The following is a 12,316-nucleotide window of genomic DNA, read 5'->3' on the forward strand; positions in this document are numbered from 1 at the left end:
TTTTAAAACCTTGATAACTTTGTAGGCAAATCTTCTATTTTTAATAGCCTAGTGAATCTCAAGAGGGAAAGATGTGTCATGTATGGAGAAGGGGGAGCAAAGGAGAGAGAGTGGAATCTCTTCTTAGATTACTTTGTTGCGACTTTCATCCTAAATGATAGCTCAGTTAAGAAATACAGGCACAGTTCCCACTGAGGAAAGAACCAAGTATAGATAGCAGCCCCAGGTTTGAAAAGTTTGTCATCTCTTAAAGCAGAATTTCAGCAGAACACAGCTGAAAATAAAATGCTCCACATCTCAAAAAAAAAATTATTTTAGCATAAACAGTAATAAGCATCCATGTATGTTTTTAAATAATGTCCTAATACATGTTAGTAAGATAAAATAATTATTCATAGATGATCCTTTTGATTTTCCAGAACCAGAGACACATTTAATAAGAATTCCCTTTAAGCAAATTTTAATTAGGGCTTTACCATATTTAACTATAGGTATATAATCCCTCAAGTGAAAACAAAAACCAAAGTGGAAGACACTTTGTTCACATTTCCTTCCAAAAATATTTTTGCCTCCAAAGCTTTGCTAGGAAGAAAACGCTCCTGAAAATGATACAAATGGTTTTGACATTAGGAAAAGTAAACAAGCAAAATAAAGATGGAAAAATCATGTGGTCAGTTTGCAAGTGCTGTTTATTGTTTGAGGCAGGGTTAAAGCCTTTATAAAGACAAGAACATATATGCAACCAGACTGAAAGTGACATTAGGTTATTCCAAACACCCCTGCTCAGAACCCTGCTGCCTGTAACATTGCCATGGCCAAAATGTGTGGAGACTTCAAAACAGACAACACAATAGGAGCAAACTAGGATTGCTGTTATTTTGGTAACCAAGAGAAATGACAAGTGCCCTAAATATTTCTAATTATATTTTTGATTAAAAAAAGAGGCATGTAGTTTTCATTTATCCAATATCTCCTAGGACTTCCAAAGTGAACTGGCATTTCATTTGTAGTCACATATGACACTAGAAGAGGCACTGTAGGTGGCCAAAATGTGCTTTACAGGCACCAATTTGCATGGTAAACAGCTGAGAGTTCAATTTGAACTCCAAGTGGTGTGAACTAGATTGTTCTACGTTCATCACTGATTTTAAGTATCTGTTAAAGATTTATTATAGACTTTCAGAATGAGCAAAGGCTTCCATTTACTGAGTAAGGCCTAACATGCTCAGCAGCAGCAAGCTTTCCTTTGGCACTCCGCCAGCGTCTCATTCTATTTCATCAGTCAAAGCCAATTTCACAATTGACTTCAATGTCCAGTTCACTTCCACCTGCAACACTAGCTGATAATAGACCCCCAAAGTAGGCAGTTTCTAAAAACTGCCATTTTTTTTCAACCAGGAAAGCGAATAAAGGCCACCAAGTAATTTGAAACAAACCAAGAACTGCTAGGCAGTGATAGCTCTCAACTGGGACCAACATGCATGGGTTTGGAACAGTCCAGAGGTCAGAATTTTTGCATATTCCTTGGACAATCCCATTGTATCCAGTAGCACTTAATATATGCATGAAGTATGGGATTTTTTTTCACAGTCATGAGTTCATGATTCTAATATATCCAACCTCGTTATCAGAAAAGTAGGAAATTTGCCATGAATTTTTATTTTTGTGACTGAAAATTTGACAATACCCTTTCCTACACAGACATCAAAAGGGATTATTCAGAACTTGTCTCTCTATATTAGTAAAGCTGCTAATTATGTTAATTCTACCATTTACTTTTGTTGATTTTTCTCCCCTCTGAATAATCCTATGCAACTGGTGGCAGATTGTATCACTCCTTTTAGGCCCTTTTCCCCCCCAGATTTAAGCATTTAGTTCTAAACATAGTCCCTAAAAGTTAAAAATATATTGTTCAACAAACCAGGAATAATACACATTGTCAATATCACTAATGAGGGCTTCTTCCAAGTATATACAGTTAAACTGTGCCAGCATTACAAAATGTTCACTTTTCTGAAGGTAAGAGTGAGTAAATGTTGAGATGTAATTTAAGAATTAGCAAATTTTGTTTGTCTGGGAAATTACTTAAATCTTTTTCCTTTGCATATAAACAACTATACAAATCAATAGTACTTTGCATGGCCAAAATATTTTCAGGATATATTTTTCCCCTGTTGAAAGACAAAATAACCTGTCTAGGACCATTTGGGGGTGAGTGGGGGTCCTACCAAACCATGAACGGATTTGTGTAGGCATGTATGAGATGATAGAAAAAAAAGCACTTAATTCACAGGGAAAAAAAATAAGAACAGATAAGGGCTTTTTCATCTGAAATTACAGCCTCCCTCTTTTATAAACACTTTGATATCAGCAGCCACTTTCTCTCAACAGGCAAGCCGGAGATAAACGCGCTGCGTTTGCAGAGGCGCTGAGCGCTGGAGCATGCTCACTGCAGCCCCAGGTGTGACCCCTGCTCTTCTGGAGCAGCAATTGGACCAGGCAATCCATCACAGTGCTCCTCCTGTCAGGCCGGGTGCTCGGCTGCAGCTGTCTGTCACACTGGTGGATGGAACCTGCTTAAAGGCAATCATGTCAATCTCTATGTGACTACTCAGACTAAGATAGAAGGATGATCTTGACAGGCTTGGCAAAGTCAGCAGAAGGCACTAGAGGACTTCAGTTACACGCTTAAAATTTAGATGCAATTTGTGCTTCTCATGTGGAGGGATCGAAGAGGCACCAAACAGCACTGTGTTTTATAGCTGGTCATCTCGGATGAATCTGTTGCCCTCAGAATGTTTTCCGTAGTAAATGTAGCGACATTTCCCCAGAATGCCTACAATAAAAAAGAAATTAATTACAGTTAGGACTGAAGTGGCATAATATGCAATAAAGCACATAACTAGGGAAATTTGAAGGAAGGAGGGGAGCAATTTTCTCTTTTCCTGCAAAAGAAAGTTTGTGTATTTGAAATATTCAGTATTGCCATTTCAAACAGCAGTTTTGAATCCGCTGGGAAAACATGTGTTCAAATACATGCATGACCTATCCTGTTAAACATAAATCCACAAGTTTCTTCAAAATCAGAACTACATAACACTGAAACATCATATACTGCATTTTAAAACACAGCACCTCTCTTCTGCTTTTGAAAAACAGAAAGTCTGGGTAGAAGTTATATTTTGTGCTTTCTGCTCTGTCCCTGCTATTTATTTAAAAGGTTTTCCTGGTGAATGAAACCAAAAAGGAAAAAAAAACAGCAAATAATTACAGTTTAATGTGGATCCTGGAAAAACCCTTCGAACTTTCACAGAGTCATAGTGCAAACACCTAAAGCCATTCCTGCTTTCCAGTGGCAGCGAACTGAAGTGACCAGCTGAAATCTACATGGGAAGTCATCAACAGACACGGGCTAGAACAGTTAGCCCTCCAGACTCCAGCATACATTTAGTGAAAACATTTCCAAAGTATTTCTCAGAACACCATCACAACATTCCATGAACAGGATACAATTATAATTATGTTACATATTGGCATATGGAGTATGCTTTCAAAAATTATCCAGAATACTGGTTTTGGGAAACAAGGTGTGTTATTCTCAGTGAGTACAGGTAGAAAGATGCCTGAGGAAGCCTGAACTGCTGCGGGTGAGACACAGGTACCTGCAAATCTCACTACCTTATTCAAAAGCATCCCCTCTGGTGGTACTAAGTGGTATGTGAAAGCGTAAGTTCACAGTCACATCCCACCTGAGAACATCCTCGAAGATGCTAAATTTTACTAGCAGAGTTATTCTTTGAGCCCTCACACATGTATAGTCAAATTAAAGTCATCTCCCATGAACAGAAAGAAGGTGGAAGGGTCTCCTCTACTTTGGGAGTGTCTTAACAGAGCAGTCACTCCGCGAGTACCTAGCTTACCTCTATAAGGGCAAACATAACCTACCCCAAAGGGGACAAACGCTGCCTTACATAAAGGGTAAAGACAGGGGAGGAGCAGAGCCTCAATTCATTGTTGTTTTAGATTTCCAGGACTCACAGAGCAAATACTGTGCCCACCTGCAGTATGAATTCACTATACAAGCTTTTATAATCTGCATCCATTTTTTTTTCCAGTATAACGTCTGTCAGATAAGATACTAAAGCTTTGGAAGGCATAGGTTGTGCAAGATTAATGCTCTTCTTTCTTTCTAAGACATCAGGATGGTAACACATTCCTATGAGGGTGGGGAGAAAAATTGATAGGCCTGTCATTTGTTGTGAAAAACACTCCTCTTCAGGATAACACAGATGGGGACTATATGGTGCAGTGTCCAATCCCTTTGCCCTCCTCCATAGAGTTTTCTTCAATAATTTTAATTTCGATAATTTAAATTTCAATAATTTCACTAGCGGAGCAGTTTCCACATTCAAAGGATGATATTAGCATTCCTAAACAAGCATCTAATGAACAACAAGATTTTCGTCCCCTAAAAAGATACCCCAAATCAGGCTGCAGCATGCATTAGGTTGGTAACAAGGCCATTTAGAGTTCTAAATGCAAAGGATATGAGCAGTTTATTAATGGTATTCTTCAGACTCCTTTTTTGCTGGCATTGATAAAAGTCTTGTTTGAGGTCTGCCGCATTTCTTAAGGACTGGAAGCAAGACTGTTTATAGAGATGCTGGTGAGAGAGTGCTGTTTGATGAATGCTGGAGACTATAGTTAGGTGTCAGTGCTTAGAAAATGAGGCAAGGACATGAGGTATTAATATTGTCAATGATCTCTTGACAGGAAAACAGATACTGCATTCACCGTCAGATTTAAATAGACATCAAGTGCATTAATGACAAAAGGGCAGACTTCAAACAAAGGGGGCTGTATGGTGCTGCGCTGAGCCAGTCTCCAAGTTGGCAATAACCTGATCTGAAAAGACACTGTCAGGGCTACAGACAGGCCCGGGATTGTGTGCGGTGACAGAAAACAGAGATGCTGACAGAGATACCGGTGCCATATTATGCCAAGTATATTCTAACACTGTCTCCAGCCCTAACTAAATCTGACATCATTTCCTATCGCTTATAGTATTCTCCACTGCTCTGGCAGATTATTTCTCCCCAGACATCATTACAAACTCCGCTGTAGTTTTAAAGTTACTGGCAGGCCTGTGCTGTTGTGGAGGCTGGGTCTAGAGGCCTAAGGATAACCTCAGTCAATCTAAATTTGGAGTTTGCTGGAGAAGTGCTCTCATTTTCACTGATATCTCAGCTACTTGAGGTGATCTGAACGCTAAAGTGTGAGGAGCTGTCACCTTGAATAAAATCCTTAAAGTAAAGATGCTCTGTTCCCGGGATGTTCAGCAAAGATGTCGGACAGTCTGGCAGCAGGAAATGAAATCCAGCTGCTGCTGCTCGCCTGGGGATAAAGGTGCTTGGGCTAGTGACAGTTAAAGTCAGCTGAAATTTTTGAAATCCTGCAGCCTACAATTGTTTAAATTAAGGAAGTGTTGTCTCCGCAGAGATTCCCTACCCAGGCACACAGCTGTGATTCGATTGCCAGGCATATTATACACACTGCTCAGAGAGTCTTGATAAAAGTGCAGTTGAAAATGTTGCCATGAGACCTTATTTATCATGAAGGTTATTTGTAAAACAATAATCTTGCTCATAAATTAAATGCAGTGACTGGTGTGGTTTTTTTCTTTTGTTTTGTTTTTTCTCTTCCCACCTCCCTTTGGCAACTGCAGAGAACTGCAAAAGGTTTGTGTGAGAATTTTGACGCTAAGATATTTCACATGTGAATTTAGGAAAGCTAGTGCTTCTTTTCTGCCTTTCTGCTATGGTATTCTTTCCTTGTAGTTCAGGGGCAAGAGAACACTTGTGCTTTTGCACACAGGCAAGGGGAGGAATAAGGGGAAAACAATACAGCTGTGGCTGTTCTGGTGTTTTTTAATTAAAATATCCAGCATTGGCCATAATAAGCTAAGTATACCCCCTATACATCAAAACAATACACAGCATCCCGAATGAGGTTTCTGCTCAAGGTTCTTAAGAAATGACAACACAAGGTCTCTTGAGGGATCATCTTCCCCGAATGAGGCTTCTAATTTTTCTTAAGTAGCAGATTCTACCATCACCACAAGCTGTTAAAACTATAATTATGAAAAAAATGCATTAAGAAGAATCCTTTTTAAATTCACTCTTTATCTTTTAAATGTTTTCACCCTTTGGAATGGATGTTCTAATTATGCTGGGTAAGTAATGACCTTGCAGTTGCCTGCATGTGTTGTGGTATCAGTCTTTCTTCACAAACACATTGTAATGTCAGCAACACCAGCTTTTCCTTAGCTGAGGGAAAACCCAATTATCCAAATAAACAAAAAAATACATACATGCATACTAAAACACATGAAAAAGTTCAAGTCATGTTAGCTCCTTTTAAATTGGGCATGTTTTGCAGAGAGCTATGTTACACTTGGACCTCTATACACTTTCCTAGAGAAAAAAAGTTTAAAGATCTTCATGTATTATATAAAAAATGGTAAAAATAAGTTCCAATGGAATGTGCTAGACCTATAGATCATACAGCCTGTGTTAGTTACAGGTAAAAATTCAGCTCAAGCCAACAGTGACGTAAAGAAATTGTTGTCTAATAGAATCTTGTTGCCCTTCTTGCCTTTATCTTTTTCCTAGCAAATAAATACTCTATATCTACAAAAATACTACCTCTCAGCTATCACAGCTCAGGGAGCTGTTAGGAACACAGCTTCCTCCAGTAGCATACAGGTTTTTTTAAAAAGTAATTACTAAAACTAAGTAGTCAAGCCCCAAAAATTTTGCCACCCCCATCAAAACCTATTGCCACATCTGCCCAACACCCCTATCAGGCACTCATTTTAACATCAAATGTTTTTAATAAATCCCTCTGCAAGGAAAAAAAGCAAAATATTCACAGTTAAGTTTGTTTGTCAAACACTGGTCTGCAGTATATATCAGGGACTACATTTCAGTAAACACCCTTCTGCCCCTCTTTCAGATGGACTAACCACAGGTCATTGTACTAGGTCAGATAAAGTGTAGCACTTCATACACAGACTCAATATTCTAGTGGAAGTCTACCTCACCTAACTTTAATTAGAGTACAGTACCTAAATCCTTCGCTGTCGATTTGTATTTGATCCATATTCATCTCTTTTTATACAACCTGCTGTTGTGTAGTTTTGCTATGGGCTATTAAACAGCTGCCATGTTCCACGAAGAAGCTGGGTGCATTTCAGTGTGGTTATAGTACCAATCTGTAAATTGTTTTGAGACCCTTCAGAATGAAATATCAATACCATTATCGTTTTTTTCATAGGCACTCGGGCATATTGTACAATTAATGAACAGAAGTTGCAAAATTCCCTTAAATATTAATATAAACTTCCTTTAAAGGAAAATAATTCCCTATTGACAAGATTTAGAGAATAAATACCCATCTATGAACAGTTTCAAGTCTAAAATGCTACTGATTTAGGCAAAACACCTCCATGAGTTAAATTAATTTAAAACTCTTAAAAATCTTTTCATCTAAGGAATAAGTAAAGTTACTTTAAAAAAAAAAAATCCTTTTGTACAGGAGTTTAGAAATTTTTCCTTTTATATTTATCTTCCTGGAAATTTTAACAACTTTACCTAGTTGTCTAGTTCACAACTTCTTATTTTCAATTCCATTTTGACTTTCTATGAGAAATGCAGTACTAGAGATTTTGAAAAAATTAGAAGCCTAATCCTCTCACCCTCAGTAGCACATAGGTTATATTTTTCTGCTAAATCAGGAGAATTAAAGTATATATAATCTCACAGTCACTTTAGTTAAAAAAAAATTCATTCCATCTAAATTCCATCTACCTTCCATCCTGAGCTATTTTATATCCATCATTAAGAATATTCAAACAACTGAATGCTGTAAAAAGTATCAAAATATTTATGAATCTGCTCCTTCAAAATATTTTCTTGGTTGTCCTTGAATTAAGAAAAAAACAATCCCCCCAAAAAATCAAACAAAACCACATTCAAACCAAACCAAACCAAACCCACAAAAACATTAATCCGCCATTCAGCAAAATCATCTTGAAATCTGAGGAGCACAGATCCATGCAAAGCTTCGCAGGACCCTGGGATGGGGTAGAAGGAGAGGAGAAGAGAGATGCTAAATAACTAACAGTGATAGGAAAAAAAAGAATAAAACAGTTTATGTAGACCCAAATAGTGCAGTTTTAGTTCTACTGAGTCTTGTGGCTGTGACATACGATACTTTACAAATTAAATTAAAAAAACCCAAACTTTTTCCAAAAATGTTGGAAATTGGATGTTTGTCCAAGTTAGTCTTCTAAGGTTCATTCATCTACTTTAATTTGCAGACATTTATTTATAGTTGGGTCTTTATGGGTGTTTATGTAGAAATACATTTTTATAAACAAGAACAATAGTTTGAGCAATTAGAAACAACAAAACCTTTAACTTTTGAAATCTGTTAGGGCCAAAAGCAGAAAAAAATGCTTGTTGAGCTATGTTGTTTGTCCATATTGGTCCATGTTTGGTAAAATAAACCAAATTTAATTAAAAGTTTAAAACTATAAATTTATATGACAAGAAAGGAGGGAATTATAGACAGACTTTTGTACTTCATGTTGACTTTTAGTGAAACAAAATGATTCTTTCTGTTGAATATGATCCAGCCTATGAATTCTCTGACATGGGAATTTGAGAAGACCACTTAGAAGATAAGAAAAGATGTAAAGGATCACCTGGGTCACCAAGTCCTCCCCAAAGCAGCCAAGTATTTAACCCAGAGAGGTCCACTCAGACTTCCATTCTGCCCCAGTAAACAAACCACCACCAGCATGGGGAAGCTTGAGCTCAAAAACTGCAACATGACATGGGAAAAGAACAGAAGAGTTGCAGCTGTCCTTGCTAATGTGATGGGATCTCTGACTACTACCATTAAATCTGCTTGTTGCAACTGCAGTTTCCAGATTGCTCCAGGCTAGAGTCAAGACACAGGATCTAGACTCCTTAAATCAGAGCAGAGGGAGCAACATAAAGAGGAGAATACAACAGATAAGGATGTGAATGCCTTTGGTTGTGCCACAGTTAAATACTGTAGAAGAGTATCTTATAATGACCTGAAATATCACAGCGATAAACAAAACCCAGAGAAAAATTCCCTAAAATATCATAAAGTACGAGTGCTTACATAACCAATGCACAAATATTAACTTTCCTTATGTTATAAATTAGTTAATATTTTTAAGAGGATATAAACACTACATGTAAGCAAAAATAATGCATAATTCCTCCAAAACTACGCTGTGCATAAAGGGATTAGGTAGTGCTTGAGAAGGCTGAGGCCAGAGCTCCTGTGGCGAAGGTGGAATTCCTACACCATGGCCACAGTACTCACAGTGTCCCCAAATACTCTCAAAGAGGTGCCCATGAATTAGGGATTGTGGTCCATTGCAGGTTTCCTGGAGAAAGAAGATGTACCTTCAGTAGCAAACTGCTGATTCTGATTCTCCCCTCCCTAGGGGGGTAACAACATTCGAGGAAGGTAACCTTCCCATTCAGAGGAGATTAATTACCTCTTTGCTCTGCTCTCTGCGCAGACATGCTGAAAGGTGGTAACATTTTCCTCTGGACAGTCTACAGCATGGGGCATAAAATAGTCTCTCAGACTGAAAGAAATTAGCAAAAGGCACAAAATCAAGTCTGTATCCAGTCTACAGCAACAGTGTTGAAATTATATACCTAAGCTAAAGCTGAGAGGAATCACAGAAGGCAAACTAACACACTGCATTATTGCAAGTATCCTGCACAGACAAGTACTGTGACATGTCAAGTCTCACTGGCCTGTTTGTAGGAAGGGGGGGAAACGGGGGGAGTATGTAGGGAAGTGAGAGTAGGGGAGGGGGGGAGGAAAGCAGTCAACAGGGAGAGGATGTTGGAAAAAATTTGCGATGAAGGTGATAGGAATACAAAGATGTGAAGTTTGCATCCTGGGCCAAGGAAGCTGCATAAATGTTCAGTGTAAACTAGCAGTCAAGCTGATGTGTGATAAAGTGCAGCCTGCTGTAAATACACTTCAGGGCTCCCAGTGCAACTGGGGATGAAACTTGTAATTTGGAAGGGGAGAAAAATAAAAGAAAGAAAAAAGAGGAGAGAAAAAATGCACTGCAAGCTTTTTCTCACATAATCTGTTACTGGAAAATTGAGAAGTTTGTCCAAGTCCGTGGGAATAAGCTGATGAGCTGATACTTAATAATAAACCATATTGTGTCATGGTGCGGAGTCATCTAGATCCATTCAGGCCACAAACTATATTACTTTATACAGCCCTAGCTGACATACATTTAAAGCCCTCTACACATTAAGGAGCCATTAGGCTGACAGATTAAAAGTTATCTTGGAGCTAATGTTTCCATTATGCATATCCTGGCAGTGGAACAATCAACACACTGTTCCTCAGATGTCATACTTTGTTTAAAAAAAGGGTAGGGGGGAGAGAAGGGAAAAAGGAGGGTATCTTTCCCTCCTTGAATGACATTGACATGATCAGCTTTGATCTGGGCATGTGCTGTCTACAGATTCTCTACTGTTGGCTAAAATAGGAGTATTTAGGGTATATTACTTTAAATCATTAACCAGTTCTATACTCCTCTGGGTATCATTGTTACAATTTAAGGTCCTACACTTGGGATTTCTTTGGAATATTTCCATGCTTATTGTAACCATCATAAGAGAAACATGTTGGGGAGTGAGATGTCTCTTTCTAGTGAAAATGAAGCAAAAAGCACCAAACAAAAAAATTCAAACAAACAAGCAAAAAAATCCAACCAAAGGCTTTTTTCTCTTCAGTGCATCTTTGCCAGTTTTGCACTTTTAATGTCATGGATGGAATTAATGATGACTCATGATGAAATAATTCTCATGAAATATGTTGAAAAATTAAAGCAGATTTTTCTAATTACTCAGACACATAAATAGTATAGTTAGCTTGCTACTATAGTCAAAGAAACCCAAGTGCACAGAAAGTATCAGCATGCCAGATTTTATGGGTGAACTGATGCTTACATTTGGATATATTGAATGCCCTTGAAGGAGATGGAGGAAAGGAAGAATGATTTCACAGTTCTTTTAGTCTTTGAAACACTTCTTCATATATCTCATTCTCTCATATATGGTCAAAATAAAAGAAGCAGAGTAAAGGCAAAAAAAATGACTGTAAATATTCGATGCAAGTCAAGTTATATCTGTTAAATACCCTTCATCTCTAAACCTACGTCACAAGAGTTTATTTGCTTTCTATTTATGACCAAACACCCCAAACTGGACAGGCAATGTTAGCAACCAGGCAAAAAGCCACTCCTGGCCGGAAGAGCCCTGTTTGCCCGGCTCGCCTGGGCCCTACAGCTTCAGGCCGAGCCCGTGGGCACTAGAGGGCAGCAGGCATTTGTCTAAAATCCGCACCGCACCCGCCGCCAAACAGGCGGGGATGGCAATTAAAGCAATACTGGTTGTTAGTTTTGCAGCCAATTTCTTGTTCTGTCATGATCAAAGCCCATATTTATACAACCTCTGCTTTCAGTCTTTAGCCCAGGAGCCTGACTTCTGGTGGACTAATCTCAGTGAGCATCAGTTTGTGTATACAGATGGCGGGGTAGTGCTCTGAACAAAAGGCTCAAAATGTTGTCCGGGGGAGGCGGGAGGGGGAGGCGACCGCCCGTCTCCACCATCGGCTTCCACTGCAGCTGAGGTGGCACTTGTTCTTCTCTCACATCCACTGCATAAATGCCAGCACTGCTTCGAACGATCTTTCTATTACTTTTGTTAATGAAACAGTGCAACCACTGAAGTGGTGTAAGAGATACTTTTAATATATTCAAAATGATGGAGGAAAAGGAGGTTGTACAATCCCTTCCCCACCATAACTTAAAGTTCAGCTGTTCAGTGTACACTCACCATACAAACTTAGAAGATTTTCAGTTAATTTGGCTAACATATGCAAAAATGGCATTTCTGCTGGCTGCTCTACACTTTGGGCTACATTCTAATAATAATACTTACATTACTCATCAAAGGAGTTAAACCATAAAGAATGGCAAGGTCATTAAGAAAACAAAAAGTAACTAAAATTTAATCATACTTCACAAAATTTTAACCATGCACAGATTGCATTAGCAACAAAATGCAAGGGGAAAAAAGAGGGAAGTAAATTCTTTTAGTAACTGTGATAGAATTAAACAAATGTACCATGATTTATGGGGCAGAAAGCAAACTTTTGGAATAATTATTCGGAA

At 38.4% G+C, this 12,316-nt stretch overlaps 1 protein-coding gene across 3 annotated transcripts in view; it reads right to left on the reverse strand.

Moving 5' to 3' along the window:
- Window positions 1–355: 355 nt before the first annotated feature.
- The window catches only part of LRMDA (leucine rich melanocyte differentiation associated), a 643,108-nt gene continuing 631,147 nt past the window's right edge, over window positions 356–12,316 (reverse strand). For 2 of the 3 annotated variants that reach the window (XM_027649410.1, XM_027649409.1), the window contains exon 7: window positions 356–2,836. In XM_027649410.1, the coding sequence (XP_027505211.1) occupies window positions 2,757–2,836 (80 nt within the window). In that variant the 3' untranslated portion in view covers window positions 356–2,756. The remainder of the gene's footprint in view (window positions 2,837–12,316) is intronic. The other variant, XM_027649411.1, reaches the window with a different exon arrangement.

The sequence above is a fragment of the Corapipo altera genome, unplaced genomic scaffold (genome assembly GCF_003945725.1).
Source record: "Corapipo altera isolate COAL_440 unplaced genomic scaffold, ASM394572v1 53, whole genome shotgun sequence".
Classification (NCBI taxonomy): Eukaryota; Metazoa; Chordata; class Aves; order Passeriformes; family Pipridae; genus Corapipo; species Corapipo altera.